The sequence below is a fragment of the Vulpes lagopus genome, chromosome 1, assembly GCF_018345385.1.
Source record: "Vulpes lagopus strain Blue_001 chromosome 1, ASM1834538v1, whole genome shotgun sequence".
Lineage (NCBI taxonomy): Eukaryota > Metazoa > Chordata > Mammalia > Carnivora > Canidae > Vulpes > Vulpes lagopus.
The window spans coordinates 15,396,200-15,415,608 of NC_054824.1; the positions used below are offsets into that span (position 1 = coordinate 15,396,200).

The 19,409-nt window shown below is 39.8% G+C and overlaps 1 protein-coding gene across 1 annotated transcript; it reads left to right on the forward strand.

Annotated features, from left to right (window-relative positions):
• Window positions 1-117: 117 nt before the first annotated feature.
• Window positions 118-16,581, forward strand: COQ3 (coenzyme Q3, methyltransferase). The gene is made up of 7 exons (XM_041773740.1): window positions 118-272; window positions 2,399-2,516; window positions 5,322-5,474; window positions 6,029-6,128; window positions 7,049-7,291; window positions 14,151-14,310; window positions 15,714-16,581. The coding sequence occupies exons 1-7, from the start codon at window positions 164-166 to the stop codon at window positions 15,932-15,934; spliced, it is 1,104 nt and encodes a 367-aa protein (XP_041629674.1). The 5' UTR covers window positions 118-163; the 3' UTR covers window positions 15,935-16,581.
• Window positions 16,582-19,409: the final 2,828 nt, after the last annotated feature.

Below are 19,409 nucleotides of genomic sequence, written 5' to 3' on the forward strand. Positions count from 1 at the left end.
GCGGTTTGAAGGACGTCGGGCCTGAGTGGAGTCCCGCGTCTCTAACCCCCGTTAATGCAACCGTGGTGAGGCTGGCCCAGGCGGTGCGCGTGGATCTCGGAACCTTTGTGTCGGGGATCTTTTGCTGGAGGGACCGGAAAGGGGGCGGATCCCTTCTGTCACGATGTGGGGAGGCCGCGAGCTAAGCTCCTGCGGGAGTCGGCTCCTAGGAGCGCTTGGGTCGAGGTCGCGGGGCGCGCGAGCTCAGGCTGCGCGCTTCACCCGTCGGGCCGGTGAGTGTCGCTTCCCCGCGCCCGCGGGGTGGCGGCCGCTGCTGTGCGCAGGCGCGGGCCGGAGGGGGTCGGAGTTGAGCTGCGCTCCGGCCGCGCGCGAGCGCCACGGGTCCCGCGTCCCTCGCCGCCGCCGGGCGCCCGGCGCGGCCCCTCGGCCCCGGCTTCCCGGGGGGCGGGTGTGGGGGGGTCCTGGCCGAGGAGCGCGCGGCCGCCCGGCGCCGCCGTCTGCCCCCGCGGGGCCTGCCTGGGCCCGCCCGCGGCCGTCGCCGAGCTCTGCGTGCTGCGTGGCGGCGCCTCTGCGCTCTCGGCGCCAGCTCCTACCCCCCCCCCCCTAAAGAATTTAACGCAGCCGTAGCGCTTTATTTTGTGGACTCCACAGACCCCATCGGGCACACGAAAATCAAGAAAATGACTCTCTGACCCCGTTGCTTGTAGAAGACAGTTTGGTTATTTAACTCCTGATACTAACCAAAGTCAAGTCTGCCCTTTACGTGTAACTCCTGTAACAGGGGCTGTGTGTTAGGCCCTGGGAAATTTTTGTTTTTTAAAATTCATTTCTTTACGTTCAGAGAGAAAGCCGGAGCGAGTGTGCAGGCCCGGGGGGGGGGGGGGGGGGCTGGATCCCTGGGCCCGTGACCCGGACCGAGCCGAGAGCCGCCCCGAGGGCCTGAGCCCGGGCCCCGCGCAGGGGGTTTGAATGCTACCTCGGGGGTCTCTGCAAACGACGTTAGAGCTGAAGTTAGGACAGTGGATCAGACGGGAAACTCACAGGCCACAAATAGAGTTGAGAAGCGGTGCCGTGATATGATGGAAACCAGTGCAGCCAGTAAAAATGATCATTCAAACCCACGTGTGTCCACATGGAAAAATGATTCCATCTCCGAGATGCCCCGATAGGTAGAAGAAAAGCAGAGTAGGAGGAGAGGAGCTTTGTGGCGTACCCTTTTGTGTTTTTTGATTTAAAATTAAATGATTCTTAATTTTGAAATGATTTAAGACTTAGGAGAAGTTGCAAAAATAGATCCATGGGCTTTTTTAAGTTTGTGGTTTTTTTTAAGTTTGTGTTTTTTAATCTAAAATTAAATGATTCTTGATTTTGAATTGATTTAAGACTTAGGAGAAGTTGCAAAAATAGATCCATGGGCTTTTTTAAGTTTGTGTTTTTTTTTAAGTTTGTGTTTTTTAATTTGAAATTAAATGATTCTTAATTTTGAATTGATTTAAGACTTAGGAGAAGTTGCAAAAATAGGTCCATGGGCTTTTTTAAGTTCATTTCTGTACAAGATGTGAGACTTTTGGCCTATGGTATCCAATTGTTTCAACAGCGTTTATTGAAAAGACTATTTTTTCCTGCATTGAACTGCTTTTGCACCAGTGTCAAAAAAAATCAGCTGAGTGAACTTTATGTTTCTGGTAATTTTCTTTGCTGTAAGGTCCACTTTGTCTGAATGTTTATTGAGCAGTTGAAGGTCCAGCAGAGTAACTAGTTTATAGAGCAAGTCTCTAGTAAGTGTGAACATACAGACTGGATGAGTGATTATCTTAGGGTGATATGTATATATACACACACATACATACAGTTTTTTCTTCTGTGTAAAAGGGTTTGAGCATATGTATAAATCCATTTCATGTAGCCAACGTGACAGAATTTGAACTAGTTCTGACTAATCTCAGAATTAGTGTTGTCCTAGTTTAAAAGTTTTATTTTGAGTATCATTTTTTTGTAATTGTGCAGCATAATATTGGTATGGAAACGGAGGGTATGAAAAACTTTTACATCTACATTATTTTTGAAAATTAAAATTGGAGAAATTTCTGATTAGAGTTAGATGGCAGACTGCAAGGCCTTTACTTTATATTTTAGAATAAAATCCAAAATTAAGGGGAAAAACCCTTTGTTTATCAATTGTAATATGAGATTGCCATGTAAAATAGTTTCTTCGATTACATGCATATCAGGAATTTATACTGTGCAGCGCTTTCTCTAGACATTTAATTTTTATTTTCGGAGGTGCCTGGCTGGCTCAGTTAGGTAGAGCATATGACTTTCGATCTTGGGGCTGTGAGTTTGAGCCCCACATAGGATGTAGAGATTACTTAACAATTTTTTTTTTCAATTTATTCAGAGATTCAGTTCAATTGGACTCCACAAACTAAACCATGGGTTTTCAGTGATTGCAGAATCATGTGGTTCAAATCCTATAGAATGACTTTTGCCTGCTTGAGTAGAATGAAAATCCACAGGTAAGTTTATTCATTACTGTGGCAAATATTTACAAAATCATGTACAAGAATAGTTTAGTATCGATTATGTTAATAAACACTGTTAGTATGAACAGCTTATGTAGTTTTATTAAGGTATCTTTTATTTATCTAAATATTCTTCCAACAACTTCTACATTTAGAAAGTTTCAAACTTACAGAAAAGTTGTAACACAGCAAGCACCTAGTACATGCCCTTTGAATATCTATATTCAATGGTAGCTTTTATTTTTAATGTAAGACTATTACTTGGAGAAATACTTTTGACTTCCTCATTTGTGACAAGACACAGCCAATGCAGTGCTTAAAATCATAAGTGATTTGAGTACAATAAATACTATAAGGTAGATAACTGTACAATTCCAGTTGGTAAGATTGAATCAAAGTAATGTCTTTTTGGTTTTTTTTGTTTTGTTCAAAGATTTTTTTTTAATTTATTTATTCATGAGAGACACCTGGAGAGAGCCAGAGACACAGGCAGAGGGACAACCAGGCTCCTCGCAAGGAGCCCAGTGTGGGGACTTGATCCCGGGATCGGGATCACACCCTGAGCCAAAGGCAGACGCTCAACTGCTGAGCCACCCAGGCGTTCCAAAGTAATGTCTTTTTGTATTTGTATTTTATAAACCAATTTCTAACCTTGTGAAAAATGCTTCATAGAGTTAAGGTATGAACTCTGTTTTCCAAGTGCATGTGCTGCTTCTTGTAAATAAGCTAGCTCTTTTTAAAACTGGGTGTTGGGGTACCTGGGTGACTCAGTGGTTACGAGTCTGCCTATGGCTGGGGTAGGGATCCCAGGGTCCTGGGACCTGGATCGAGTCCCCCATTGGGCTACTCACAGGGAGCCTGCCTCTCCCTCTGCCTGTGTCTCTGCCTCTCTCTCTCTCTCTCTCTCTCTCTCCTATGAATAAATGAAAATAAAATCTTAAAAATAAAATAAAATAAAAAATCAAATTGGGTGTATGTGAAATCATTTGTAGACAACCAAGCAACCACCTACTGTTACCTATGGTATGTTAGTCATTGATTATTGAGGCTTTGCATGAAGTATGAAAAAAGACGATAATATTCATAGGATAATATTAAAGAAACATGATATTTAAATCTCAAAAGGATAGTAAGTAATCAATGTAGAATGTACTCTGTGTAACTAAGAAAAACACAGTAAAAATTTGAATGGCAGGGACTCCTGGGTGGCTCAGTGCTGAGCATCTGCCTTTGGCTCAGGACATGATCCCAGGTCCCGGGATTGAGTCCCTGCGAGAAGCCTACTTCTCCCTCTGCCTGTGTCTCTACCCCTCTGTCTCTGTCTCTCATGAATAAATAAATAAAATCTTAAAAAAAAAAAAAAGAAAAGAAAACTTTAATGGCATTACATATTCTAATGTAACAATCTTATCCTTTTTTACCCAAGAACTTCTGTAGGATTTTCCTGTCATATACTTTGACATGGAATTTGGCATAATGTCTGATCTGTTTAGTCCCTGCTTGATCCCATTTTATTTTTTTTTTAAATTTAGGTGAATTATATACTATCCTGGGCCTTCTTTATTAGATTATTCATTTGACAAATGTTTCCTGAGTACCAAGTGTGTTCCAGGAACTGTGCTAATCACTGGGAATAAAATGGTAAATGAAATAGTCCATACTTTGCCCTCATAGTGTTTAATGGGGAAACATGATCAAATTGTCACATAGCTCCATGAAGAAATACCAAGTTATATGGGAGTTAAAATAGGAGAATATAACCCAGGTTTTGAGAGTCTGGGAAGACTTCTTAGATGGCATTCCATTTAAACTAAGATCTAAAGGATGAAAAGGAATTAATTAGGTATGCCAGGAAGGAAGGGAATGTGAGAAGAATGATCCAGGTAGAGAGAACAACATATGCAAAGTATCTGAGGAATGAACAAGTGGGGTCAGTGCAAGGAAATGAAAGAAGGCCCATAGGACTGGAAAGGGGAGGATGAGGAGAGTAGTACATTTGGGGAGGGAGGAAAATGGGGAACAAATAATTTAGAGCACTATAGGTCATGCTAAGGATTTTGAGGTTTTTTTCCCCTAATATCACTAGGAAACCATGGAAGTATTTTAAGTGGGAAAATAGCATGATCATATTTATATTTTAGAACCTTCTGGATCCATTGTAGGGAACAAACTGAAGGGGGATGTGGTAGGAAGCAAGCAGATGAGGGCAACAAATAGTTCAAGTAAGAGATGATGGTATCTTAGACCATGATGATAATAGAAATGAAGAGAAGATGGGGGCACTTGGGTTCAAATCCTGGCTCTACCATTTACTTAATCTCTCTAAGCCTCACTTTTCTTACCTGTGTAATAGGGATAATGATAGTACCTACCTTATAGAGTTGCCAGAATGGTTAAATAAGGTAACATATGACATATATGGAGTTCTTAAATAGTACCCACATATAGTAAGTGCAAAATAAATGGTTACTATTACTATTTCTACTTCTGCTACTGTTGCTGTTATTATTATCATCCTTACTATTAGATGTGACCCAGAAGGCCAAGTTTTGAAACATTCCATTTCTATTGTAATTTACTTTGAAAGCAAATTAACTTTGTTGATGGCACTTCATTCCATCTGTGAATATATTTATTTGCTGTGTGATTATATGAGAAAACCTGGTTGTAAAGCATCAAAAATGAGCAATACATGTAGTTAGAAGCTGATACATTGTTAATTAGAATATACATAATAGATCTTATGTGACATTTTTTTAAATGTCTGTTTTTGCCTGGCTCTTCACTTTGACCTCTTAGGTACCCTTGGACAAGACTATACAGTACTTCTCAAACTACTGTAGACAGCAACGAGATAAAAACATTCCTGGCCCTGGCTCATCGGTGGTGGGATGAACAAGGAGTATATGCACCTCTTCATTCTATGAATGACCTGAGGGTGCCATTTATTAGGTAATTCTGGAAGCTCTAAGTCTTTTAAAATGCAATTCTTAGGGATGCCTGGGTGGCTCAGCTGTTTGGCGCCTGCCTTCAGCCCAGGGCATGATCCTGGAGACCCAGGATTAAATCTTGCATCGGGCTCCTGCATGGAACCTGCTTCTCTCTCTCTGCCTCTCTCTCTCTCTCTGTGCCTCTCATGAATAAATAAATAAAATCTTTAAAAAATAATAAATAAAATGCAACTCTTGGGGGTGCCTGGGTGGCTCAGTCAGTTAAGTGTCTGCCTTCGGCTCAGGTCATGATCTCAGGCTCCTGGGATCAAGCGCCTGCCATCACCCACTACCCTGTGTAGGTCTCCCTGCCCCAGGGGGGAGACTGCTTCTCCCCTTCCCTCTGCCTCTCCTTCTACTTGTGCATGCTCTCTTTCTCTCTTCTCTCTCAAATAATAAATAAAATCTTAAAAAAATAAAATGAGAGTTTAATATATCCTTGAAAATTGTACACTTTTAAGATCTTATTAGCAAAATTAATAATTTGTTTTTATATGTTTTGGATTTTTAAAAAAGAGACAATCTTTTAAAAACAGTTGCTCATCACCAGCCAGGAAAACCTTTGTCTGGGATGAAGATACTTGACGTTGGCTGTGGTGGTGGATTGTTAACTGAAGTAAGTGGTTTACAATTTTTAGGTGGTTTACAATTTTCCTGCCATTTTTAAACTGGTAAAATAATTGAGGAAAAAGTAGGCTTATGATTCATTTAACCTTTTAACAAATAGTATTGTTTATTTTAAAAAAGAGAAATGCCTAACATTGTTCTTAATGTTTTTACCATCATAAAACTAATATATGCTTTTTACTTTCTTAAAAAATATATAGAAATTTCAGAAAATCACAGGAAGGAGGATTCTTTTGGTGTTTTTTTGTTTTTTGTTTGTTTTTGCACAAAATTGAGCACTGATCTTTCAAATAGCTTTGAAAATTTTGTTGTCTCTTCTAAGAGATTAGTCAATTTCCACTGGTTTAAATGCAATGATAAGCAATTCTTTTGTACTTGCTTCGGTATCAAAACCTAACAGAGTATTGCCTGCTTGTGGTGCTCTCCCCTTCTTAGGTGCTTTGGACTGCTTGGAAGAATACTAATTCACCCCTATAAAAAAATACTTGTCTCAACTTGTATGAGGCAAACTTGTATTTATGCCCTGCAGCTCTCTTTTGTAGCTCTCTTCTATCAACACAGTAACTTTAGTGCATTAAGTATGTTAATAATCTACTATGTGCATGTAAATGTACTATAGGATATAGAACTCTCCTCCCCCGCTATTCTCAAATAGTTCTTCATAAGTTTTTTGTTGTTGTGACTATTGTTCACTCTTAAGCTTTTTATTATGGTAATTGTCAAATGTGTACAAACTATAGAAAATGGTCTAATGAACTTCCATGTACCCATAAATAATCTCCAGTAATTAGCCCCTCACGATTGAGCTTGTTTCCTTTTTGATAAGTTCTTTATTGCTAGCATGTATTCTGTTTTCTTCTTGAAGATAATAGCTTTTTTTTTTTTTTTTTTTTTTTTTTATCCAATTAGCCTCTAGGGCGGCTTGGAGCTTCAGTTATTGGAATCGATCCTGTGGATGAGAACATTAAGACAGCACAGCACCATAAATCATTTGATCCAGTCCTAGATAAGAGAATAGAGTACAGAGCGTGTTCCCTGGAAGAGATTGTGCAAGAGACAGCAGAAACATTTGATGCCGTTGTAGCTTCTGAAGTTGTAGAACATGTGATTGATCTAGAAACATTTATACAGTGCTGCTGTGAAGTGTTAAAAGTAAGTCTTACTTGGTTTTACTTGTTTGTCTTTTCTTTTGAGTGTGTGTATGTATCCATAGAAATAAGTTTTATAATACTTGAAATCAGGAAGCTAGGGTTAGGGGATAGTATCTCTGCTGGAGATTACATTTGCTTCTCAGCTTGCACTCAATACCGGGATTTTTCCAGATACAGTATCCTGATATCCCAGAATCTTGAAAAGTGTTGGTGCTGAACATAATTACAAACAATGGAATTAAAGTTTTTTTCATTGGTATACTCTGGATTAAATTCCTAATAGATATTGAATGACAGTTACTAAGAAATTGATTTGGATTGATACTTAAAAAACAAAAACCATTTTTAATTTATATAAATTGATTTAGATAACATTTCTTAAGTAACTGACAGCTTTATATATATATATATATAACAGCTTTAAGCTTATAAAGGAATATTTCATATATATGATCTCATTGATTTTCCATACCACCAGATAAGGAAGGTAAGCAGGTACTGTTGTGACCAACTTGGACCAAAGGAGATCAGAATTTGAGAGCTGTCAAAGGTCACTTAGCCAGTTTTTTTTTTTTTTTTTAAAGATTTTATTTATTCATGAGAGACACAGAGAGAGAGAGAGAGAGGCAGAGACACAGAGAGAAGGAGAGCAGGCTCCATGCAGGGAGCCTGACGTGGAACTCGATCCTGGACTCAGGAATCATGCCCTGAGCCCAACGCAGATGCTCTACCACTGAGCCACCCAGGCATCCCATAGCCTTTTTATTTGTTGGGTTTTTTCTTTTCTTTTCTTTTCTTTTCTTTTCTTTTCTTTTCTTTTCTTTTCTTTTCTTTTCTTTTCTTTTCTTTTCTTTTCTTTCTTTTCTTTTCCTTTCTTTTCTTTTCTCTTTTCTTTTCTTTTCTTTTCTTTTCTTTTCTTTTCTTTTCTTTTCTTTTCTTTTAAGATGTATTGATTTATTTGAGAGAGGTGAGGGGACAGAGGCAGAGGGAGAGAAAGTCTTAAGCAGAGACCTTGCTGAGTGGGGAGGGCCACATGAGGCTCAGTCCCATGACCCTGAGATTGTAACCTGAGCTGAAACCAAGAGTTGGACTCTTAACTAACTGCACCATGTGGGCACCCCCTTTTTTGTTTTCTTTAATTGAAGTATAGTTGGCATACAATATTATATGAGTTTCAGGTGTACAACATGTGATTCGACAATTATAGACATTACAAAATGCTCATCACAATAAGCGTACTTACCATCTGTCACCCTAAAAAGGTATTACAATATTGCTAACCACATTCCCTATGCTGTATTTTTCATCTTCATGACTTACTTGTTCTATAACTGGAAATTTTTTTAAAATATTTATTTATTTATGATAGTCACAGAGAGAGAAAGAGAGAGAGGCAGAGACATAGGCAGAGGGAGAAGCAGGCTCCATGCACCGGGAGCCCAATGTGGGATTCAATCCCAGGTCTCCAGGATCGCGCCCTGGGCCAAAGGCAGGCGCCAAACTGCTGCGCCACCCAGGGATCCCTATAACTGGAAATTTATACCTCATAGTCCCCTTTACCTATTTTGCCTATCTCCCCCCTCTCCTCTAGCAATCCCAGTTTGCTCTCTGTATTTATTTATTTATTTATTTTTTAAAGTTTTCTTTTTTTTTTTTTTTAATTTTTTTTTTTTTAATTTTATTTATTTATGATAGGCACACAGTGAGAGAGAGAGAGGCAGAGACACAGGCAGAGGGAGAAGCAGGCTCCATGCACCGGGAGCCTGACATGGGATTCGATCCCGGGTCTCCAGGATCGCGCCCTGGGCCAAAGGCAGGCGCCAAACCGCTGCGCCACCCAGGGATCCCTGCTCTCTGTATTTATGAGTGTGTTTCTAGTTTTTGTTTGTTCACTTGTTTTGTTTTTTAGATTTCACATGTAAGTGAAATCATATAGTATTTGTCTTTCTCACTGATTTATTTCACTGAGCATAATACCTTCTAGGTCCATCTATGTTGTTACAAATATCAAGATCTCATTCTTTTTTTTAAAGCTAAGTAATAATTCATTGTATATATCTATCGTATCTTCTTTATGTATTCACGTATTGATGGACATCTAGGTTGCTTCCATATCTTGGCTATTGTAGATAATGCTGCAGTAAACATAGAGGTGCATGTATCTTTTTTTTTAACCCCCTCTCCCATCTGTGAGGTGCATACATCTTTTCAAATTAGTTTGTTTTCTTCAAATAAATACCCAGAAATGGAATTACTGGATTCTATGGTATTTCTATTTTAATTTTTTAAGGAGCATCCGTATTGTTTTCCGTAGTGGCTGCACCAGTTAACATTCTCACCAACAGTGCACAAGGGTTCCTTTTTCTCCACATTCTCACAAAAACTGGTTATTTCTTATGTTTTTGATTTTAGCCATTCTGACATGTATGAGGTGAAATTTCATTGTGATTCTGATTTGCATTTCCCTGGTGATCAGCGATGTTCAGCATCTTTTCATGTCTGTTGTCCAACTTAGGTGCTTTCTACTACCCTGTCTTCCAGATTACTGGCTGACCTATTCTTCTGCATCTTCTAATTTGCTGTTGATTCCCTCTTGTGTATTTTTCATTTCAGTTATTGTATTCTTCATCTCTGATTGATTCTTTTTTATGTTTTTTTCTCTCTTTCTTGATTTAAACTCTGAGTTCATCCACTCTTTTCTCAAATCTGATGCACATCTTTATTGCCATCACTTTGAGCTCCTTATCAGGTAGATTGCTTATCTCCATTGTTTGTATTTTTCTGAAATTTTGGCTTGTTCTTTCATTTGGAACTTTTTTTTTTTTTTTTTAAATTCATGAGAGACACACACACACACAGAGAGGCAGAGACATAGGCAGGGAGAGAAGCAGGCTCCATGCAGGGAGTCTGATGTGGGACTTGATCCTGGCACTCCAGGATCACACCCTGGGCTGAAGGCAGGCGCTTAGCCTCTGAGCCACCCAGGCATCCCAGAACATATTTTTCTATCTCCTCACTTTCTGTGTTTGTTTCCATGTATTAGGTATGTCAGGTATGTATCCTGGTCTTGAAAGTAGTGGCCTTGTGTCAAAAGGCATCATGTGGGCCCTATAGTGCCTTCCTCCAATTACCAGAAGCAGACATTCTGGAGTGTCCCCTGTATGGGCTATGTGCGGCCTCAGGTTGTGACTGGGCTGTAACTCTGTGCAAGCACTGTAGGCAGAGCTGACCCTCAGCCCAGCTGTGCACAATGACCAGCTGTGACTTCTGCAGATCTACTGGGATGCAGAGCTGGTTTCCAGGCAGGCTGGCTTGAGTGGCTCAGCTGCAGTTGGTACCCACAAGCTGGTGTGTGGGGCTGCCCATCCTCTCTCCAGAGAAGGAATTTCTTTGGAGGGGCCCCAGTCCTGGCTGGGGATGCCACTAGATGTGGTGGGGCAGTAGTTGCTTTGGGAGAATACTGATCTGACCAAGGCTGCCTCCTGGGTGTGGCAGAGTGGGAGTTACTTTAGATCGGCACTCTCCAGGGCAGAGGGGTCCACGGAGGAATGCCAGAGCAGGGCGAGTAGTGCTAGCTAGATAGATGGAGAATGTCAGAACTAGTTCTGTAAGAATCAGGCCAGCTAGGCTGAAGGAGGGCAAGAAAAATATGTCCCCCAGTATTTCCATTCCTGAAGAAAGCTTCTTGCAGATTCCTGCCTTTCCAACACATGCCCTAAAATTAGTCAGTAAATCTCCTTCATGTATAACCCTGGTGCTTTTCAAACTGCTGACTCTGCTGAATGTCAGCCTGAGTGAGGTATTGGGCTAGTCCTTTAAGAGCAGAGTCTTGGTTTCCATAGCCTTCTGGCCCCTCTGAATTTCAAAGCTGACATTATGGGAGCTCATCTTCCCAGTGCTGGTCCCTGGGACCAGGGGTACCCAAAGTGGGGCTTGAACCCCTGGCTCCTCAGGGTGGGCCTCTGTGCCTGTGATATCCCTCCCAATTATAGGTTGCTGTGCCAGGGGTTTGGTTCCCTACCAAATCACATCATACTATTAACTTTCTCAGTGTGGCTTTTGCTCTATGTCTTTAGCCATGGAAGATATGTAGTTGTTGCCTTGTGTGTCCATGGGAGGAGGTGAGCTCCAACTTTACCATCTTCTCCCAAGAATCCAGAGGTCACTTGGTCTTTATGTCAAAGTTCAGTGGACACTTAAGTGGGACTTAAGGTCAAATCTGTAGATTCCAAGTCTGATTCTTCCCATTATATGATTATGCTTACATAATTTGCCACAAAAGTAGTCCTCTGAAGGTGATTCCAATTTTTTTTTTTAAATAAGTCCCTTAAAATGTTGTTATTGTTGTTGTTACTATATTGATTCTGTTGTTAATGGAGGTAACACCCTAAGGTCAAGAGCTGAAAGGATGAAATGCTTAGCCCTTACCTAAATAGAATTTTTAGAAATACTTTTTCATGTAAGTTTAGTTTTAGAGAAGATTACAAAGATAGTACAGAATGTTCCCATCTATCCTTCCCCCAGTTTCTCCTACTGTTAACATTTCACACAATAAGGATAGGAACTAGGGTGAGGCAAGTGAGGCACGTTGGGTACAAAATGGAAGGAGACACTCAAGCTGAGGTGCCAGCCCTACCTTTGCACACTCCAGAAAGTGAGTGCATCCTTCCATGTTGTTCCATAGGCACCTCACCTGCCTCATCAGAGTCCTAGACTTCTATGTAACCTAGACTTCTATGTAACCCATTGTACATTTCTTGAAATTGAGAAATTAACATTGACATCATACTTTTTTTTTTAAAGATTTATTTATTTATTTGCCAGAGAGAGAGCACTAGCACAAGTAGGCAGAAGGAGAGGGAGAAGCAGGCCCTCTGCCAAGCAGAGATCCCAACATTGGGCTCGATCCCAGGACCCTAGGATCATGCCCTGAGCTGAAGGCAGATGCCCAACCGACTGAGCCACCCAGGCGCCTTGACATCATACTATTAACTACACTACAGACCTTGTTAAATTTCATTAGTGTTTCTACTAATGTCATTTTTCTGGTCAGGATCCAGCCCTGGATTCTGTGTTGGATTTAGTTGCTGTGTCTCCTTAGTTTCCTTAAGTATGTAATAGTTTCTTGGTGTTTCCTCTTAAATGAGTTTTACTAGGCTTATCTTCTATTTTCCAAGCAAAACCCCTTAATCGTTACTTTTTGTGTTGTGTGTCAGGCAGTATGTATGAATGGAGGTTCTTTCACACATATTAGGAATGCTGGCATTGTGAAATTTAAAACTAATTTTGCATTTATGGAAAGCCTTTTAAGAAAATGACCATTGCTTATCACTGTTTCTATAGACTAAGATTCCGTAGGCCATAGATTAGATATTCATTTTTTTTTTTTTAAGATTTTATTTATTTATTCATGAGAGACACACGGAGAGAGGCAGAGACATAGGCAGAGGGAGAAGCAGGCTCCCCACAGGGAGCCCCATGTGGAACCAATCCCAGAACTCCAAGATCACTACCTGAGAGAAGGCAGACGCTCAACCACTGAGCCACCCAGGCATCCCTATATTTCAGTTTATGTATTATTTTTTTTAAGATTTTCTTTATTTATTTATTCACGACAGACACAGAGAGAGAGAGGCAGAGACACAGGCAGAGGTTAGAAGCAGGCTCCATGCAGGGAGCCTGATGTCGGACTCAATCTTGGGTCTCCAGGATCATACCCAGGGCTGAAGGTGGCGCTAAACTGCTGGGCCACCGGGGCTGCCCTATATTTCAGTTTATAATTTAAGGGCACATTATAGCATTTCAGGGTCTCCTCTTTTTTTTTTTTGGTTTTGGGGTGATATTTGAGCTATATTCTCTCTATATATATACACATACACATATAGGTAATAATTAGAAGGAATTTTTGGCATTTTATCCCCATCAGGGTAATGAGAATATGTAGAAGAGGGAACAGACATTAATCTTTGTCATTTGCGGGAGTAAATATAGGAAACACCATAAATACAGCCACTAAAACCTGGCAGACTCAGGGTGCCTGAGTGGCTCAGTTGACTGAGCATCTGACTCTTAGTTTTGACTCGGGTCATGATCTCAGTCTTGAGATCTCAGTCTTGAGATTGAGCTCGGAGACCCAGCTCCGCACTCAGTGGGGAGCTAGCTGGAAATTCTCTCTCTCTCCGACCCCTATACCTTTCCCTCCACTTGTGTTAGCACTCCCAAGTGCATATTCTCTCTCTCTCTCAAATAATAAATAAATCTTTAAAAAAAAAAAAAAAAGAGCCCACAGAGTCCCATAAATGGTTTGTATTCATCTAAGGGTTTATCTTGATCTTTTCATATTCTTTATACTAATGAAATCAAAACAAAACAAAACAGTCCCACCTCAATCATTAATGTTTTTGTCAGAGAACACTTATTGGCATTACTCACCTCTACAAGATGTGGCACTTCTGCTGCACAGAACAAGTTAGACTCCGCATCCAAAGAGAAAACAGTGTTGACACATTAGACTGTAAATGTGGACATGTAACATGGAAGTGTAGCCTGATCTCATTCCTATATTTTTATTATAAAGTATTTGTTATGTACAAAAGAAAGTACATAATATGTCACAGCTTGATTTTAAGAGTTCTAAGCTCTGTTGAATAAACCCAGTGAGTACATCTGTAGTAGACTACCTTTAATAATGCATTTCCCAAAAGAAAAAGTATTTTGGTAAATTATACTTTATATTTATGCATCTTAATTGCAGTTAAATTATTTGGAAGGAAGGAAGGGGGTGGGGGAAGCCAAGGCTTTACCTAACTGATACTCGTGACATCTAAAATGGTACTTCTCTCCGTATATATTTTTTTTAGCCTGGTGGTTCTTTATTCATTACTACAATCAACAAAACACAGCTGTCTTACGCCTTGGGAATTGTTTTTGCAGAGCAAATTGCAGGTATTGTACCAAAAGGTACTCATACATGGGAGAAGTTTATTTCACCTGAAAAGCTAGAGAGCATTCTGGAATCAAGTAAGTATTAAGAATTTTTTCCAGTTTTCAAGGCCTTAGAAAACTTTTAATGTACCTATAATTATTAATCACACAACCTGGCACTGAATTAAATGGGCCTATTCTCTGGATGTTGGTTTCATCTCTCAAATAGATCACAAACTCCTTGAAGTTAGGATTAAGTATTAAATACCACATGTCTCTCACCTGTGGCACCTAACCTAGGGCCAAGCAAATCACAGATGATCAGTGAATACTTTTTGGCTGCTTAGTCCTCATCTGTTAGAGGATGAAGTACAAGTGTCTATTACTTACTCATCCTCAGTTTGTCCTGTTGATACCCTGCGGGTATCAGCTTATTATGTATATATTTTTTTCTGATTCCTCCATACTCAGGTATACTTTGAACTTCCTTGTCTCCTTTTATGTCTTTTGTGCTACTTATAGCATGCTTTATATTATGGTTCTTCTGGTGTTTTTAAGCCCCTTTCTGGCCTGTAAGCTCTTTGGAAGCAAACTGTTCTCCCTGCAGTGCCTATCCCTGCTTTACACATTGTGAGCTCTTGATTTATATGTTGAGTTCCTGTCAAGTAAAAACATTTAGTTGGTATTTGGTATTCCTGCTGAGTACTTAACTCTTGTATGTCTCAGGCTTTTTGTTCATATAACAGTATATCAGTAAACTTGGAATATTGGAGTATTGTCAATCCAATATAAGAAGTTCTAAAGATTTCTGCAAATAAATATTATTGAAAACAGACTAGAAAAAAGTATTGTAAAGATGCTGTATAGGGGGCAGCCCGGTTGGCTCAGCGGTTTAGCGCCGCCTTCAGCCCAGGGCCTGATCCTAGAGTCCTAGGATCGAGTCCCACGTCAGGCTCCCTGCATGGAGCCTGCTTCTCCCTCTGCCTGTCTCTCTCTCTCTCTCTCTCTCTCTCTCTCTCTGTGTCTCTCATGAATAAATAAATAAAATCTTAAAAAAAAATAAAATAAAGGATCTCTTTTAAAAAAAAAAAAAAGATGCTGTATAGGAACAATCACTTGCTGGAAGATATTTTCTAATAAAAGCTTATGTTTCTTAAGTACTTTAACCAAATTCCAAGCATTGTGCTACTTTATACACATATCTCATATAATTCTAACAACTCTAGGACTATATGTTCCTTACATGACAGAAAATTAAGACTCAGAAATGTTAAGTGACTTCCCTGGGGTCACCCTCTAATAGGTGCCAGGCTGGAATTTGAACCCAAGCAGTTGGTTTTAGAGTTTATGTTCTGTGCTACAGTGAAGAATGATTTGTACTTGGTTACAAAGTATTTTTTCCCATTGAGTTTAGGACTCCTTTTTAGAGTCACATTAGAATCTTGGCATTTGGAAGGCAATTACTTATTAAATCTACCCTTTCTGATTGCTTTTTTCAGATGGTCTATCAGTTCAAACTGTGACAGGAATGCTCTACAACCCCCTCTCAGGTTACTGGCATTGGAGTGAAAATACCAGCCTTAACTATGCAGCTCACGCTGTGAAATCCAAGGCACAGGAACACCCAGTACCTGCTGAGTTTGTTTTTAAGGGGGAAACAGAAGAGCTCAGAGACAAAGACTCCACCAACCCAGGTGTACAGGAAGAGTTGAAGAAATGAATTGTTTCCAAGGACTGCATAATACTGCTTAAAAGTCTGATGTTTACATATGTAAAAAAATATACAATTTATCTTTTGCGAGTGGAGCGTGAAGAAAAGAAGGCCAACCAAAAGGGCTAAAACCTTGGGCAAAACTTTATTTCGTTTAATACCCACTTTCAAGGGATTATTCTGTGGATAAAAAGTTTTGGCAAGGTATTGTGTAATCTAGGCATCTAAATTCCTCAGCTTTTGTTATATAAATAGGGAATGCATATTTGACTTCACTTTACAGATTATATATATTCATCCAGCATGTACGCACATACATTTATGCCGTAATGTGTTTTAATTTAAAGGAATCTGCATTATCTATGTTCTTTATCGAGTTTTAGCCAAAGGCAGTTATGCTCCTGGCTTATGAAAACCAAATATAATTTTATGCCACTTATATTTGGGAAGATAAAATGTATTTTTTCCTTTAAGTTTTAGTTTGGAAAGCAAATGGATTGTTAAATATATGCCGCATTTGGATTCAAACATTAAAATCAAGAAGTTCGGATTATGTTGGACATATTTCTATACAGTTCCATAAATGTTTTATTGTGACTTTTTTTTTTTTTTAAGTAGAGAGGACTTTTTAAAACTCAATTAAAAATTCAGTTATGGAAATTTTCTTCTTTGGCTAACATTTTTATAATTGAAGGGACTGACTTGAAATGTATTTTTATGCTTCTTGAAGTATATGAGTCTCTGGCTTTTTCTGAAAGTCCAGATGCTCTATATGAAGACATTCATAGAGGCTGTTGACCCAGTGTGACAAACATGGGTTGAATGCATATGACCCAGATAGAAGGTAAGCTTTTTACTTACTCTTGTTTTTCACTTTTACGCTCACTTTTTCTATATTCCTTTGTCAGTATCTGTTAGATTTAGCTCCTCAGGCAAACACTTTCTAGCTACCTTAGCTTAATATTTGCTTGTTCTCAGCGGCATTTCAGGGAAGGAAACTGAAATTTAAAGAATAAAAATAATTTTAACTTCACTTGCTATTTTGTAACTAGGGTGCTAAAAATTAGGAGCTTCCATTGGCCTCCATTTAACAGTTTAATTCTTAGTCCAAATTCTAGTAGTTCTATCAGGAAAAAAAAGTATTGGTATACAAGATTAAGAACAATGTAATGGAATTGATTAATAAGCAGTTCCCCAAACAAGTGCATTTATTTTAGAGAAAAAACACTTTCAGTTATTAAAAAATATATTCTTAAGTGCTGGAGATACAGGTAATTCAATAATAGCTATTTCTGTGTTTCACTTAACTTCCAATGGAAGGAAAGTGAAAGGAAGAAAGAGATGGAAGGAAGAGATGAAAATTTCATGCTTCCATGTATAATCTAATTTGATCTTTCAGACCAATTTCAGGAGAAATAGGCACAAAAAGATACTACAGTTTTTTTAAGTGGATATTTGTAGAGTAAGGATTGCCCAGCTGAAAATTTTGAATATGGAACTACTAACTTTTGAAAAGCAGTAATCTAGCATTTAGGGTTATGCTGGGGAGTTTAATCTGCACACCTTCCCTCAGTAACTCTGGGTTCATGAGTGTGCCCTGCAAGAAGTAATGATGGAGACTTTATGACTAATGGTCCAGCAAAAGAGACTATAAACCTGTCTTAGAAAAAAAAAGAACAAGTCTGAGAAAGCAAGAATGTGACTTTGCAGACAATCTTAATTTGGGGTAAGGGGAACAACCATAGGAAGCTGGGCAATGACCTTGACCACCTTTTTGTGGTCATAAAGGAAGTCAGCATGCTCAGCGGGGCTGTAATTACAAATACTGCCAGACCATTTAGGTTGGCTCAAAGGGCTATGGGCACTAGGAGAGCAAAACTTTCAGCACTTAGAAGTAGCTAAAAATGATGGTAGGGAGAGTCACATGGCAAGGCAGGTGGTGACAAGAGCGATATCAAATGATGTAGCTTTTCCCAAAACTTCTGCAAACAGTGGGATCCAGCACCCAGCACATACATGCCAAACCCTTTGGGAACCTGGAGGAGCCTTCTGGAAACAGGATTCCAGAAACTAACCTGGTTAGGAGACTAGAATAAAAAGCAACTGCAGTTACTACTAAAGCTTTGATTTTTCCCAAAGTTGCTCTGTTCTGGGGTAAATAAGTGCTATGCAGGTATATAAAATGATGCTGTATTTGTGTGTTCTATATTTTTCTTGAAGACCAAACGTCTTTAAATCTTTTATATCTAGATGTTTCCTTGAGGCGCTAAAAATGCTACCACATTGTCTTTCCCCTGAAATCATGCCTGAGTGCTCTCAAATGAAAATGTCAGTATCGTTGCAACTTGTGATCTTAGGAAACTTTCTGGTTTTTGATGAACATGTTTGGATTTGGAAAACAGGGGTGCCATTTGGGCACTAAAGTTGAACATCTTATATGATTATGATTTGTTAACAAAGTCATTTTGTAGATAAGCTTCAGACTCCACAAAGAGCCATTCTTTGAACTTGCGTTGCTTTAGAGAATTTGCTAAAGGCATTCCCACTGTTCCAGTTGATTTCAGAATGGATAATTGGAAAGCTTGCAGATGGACTTGGTGTCCTAGGTTTCCTCTCCCCACCACAGTCAAACACATCAAAAGGGTTGTCTCCATTTTGTCATTCTCTCACTTCCCCACTCACTCCAGTCGGCTTGCCTCCATCATTGTTTCATTGCGACAGTTCTCACTGAAGTTACAGATTGGCCATATGACTATACCCAAAGACCATTTTTTCAGCTTATTTCTTGCTCCCTGCCATTGTTAATTACCTCCCTCTTTGAAATGTTCTCCTTCATTTCCATGACTTCACCCTCTTTGACAGCACTCCTTGTCAGCCTAAGTTCTCTTTTCTTGTTCTACCCACCCACCTGTTGGCTTTAATTGGATGGTTCCCTATACCCATACTTTTATAGTCTCCTGCAGATAAATCTTCCTCAAATTTTCTTGTTTCAATGGGCCATCTGCTTCCCATTAGGGCCCTCACTGATAAACTGACCCACTCCCAACCTCCTCTTCTTTTTTTTTTAAGACTTTATTTTATTTTTTTTGAGAGAGAGCAAGTGCACAAGTAGGGTGAGGGCAGAGGGAGGAGACTCCTCCGTGAGCAGGGAGCCCATTGTCAGGCTCCATCCTGGGGCTCTGGGATCATGACCTGAGCTCAAGGCAGACTCTTAAGCTACTGAGCCACCCAGGCGCTCCTCCTAACTTCTTAAAACTCTTTGGGCAGCCTGGGTGGCTCAGCGGTTTAGTGCTTGCCTTCAGCACAGGGTGTGATCCTGGGGATCGAGTCCCATGTTGGGCTCCCTGCATGGAGCCTGCTTCTCCCTCTGCTTGTGTCTCTGCCTCTCTCGCTCTGTGTGTCTCTCATGAATAAATAAATAAAATCTTTAAGAAAAAATAAAACTCTTTAATCGTTTCTCATTGCTCTGAAGGTAGAAAGAAGA

Excerpts from the sequence above, each read along its gene's own strand:
- COQ3 (XM_041773740.1), top strand. The coding sequence starts at position 164 with ATGTGGGGAGGCCGCGAGCTAAGCTCCTGCGGGAGTCGGCTCCTAGGA. Across the intron at positions 273-2,398 it reads GCGCTTCACCCGTCGGGCCG|AGATTCAGTTCAATTGGACT; the intron begins GTGAGTGTCGCT and ends CAATTTATTCAG. Across the intron at positions 6,129-7,048 it reads GTGGTGGATTGTTAACTGAA|CCTCTAGGGCGGCTTGGAGC; the intron begins GTAAGTGGTTTA and ends TTATCCAATTAG.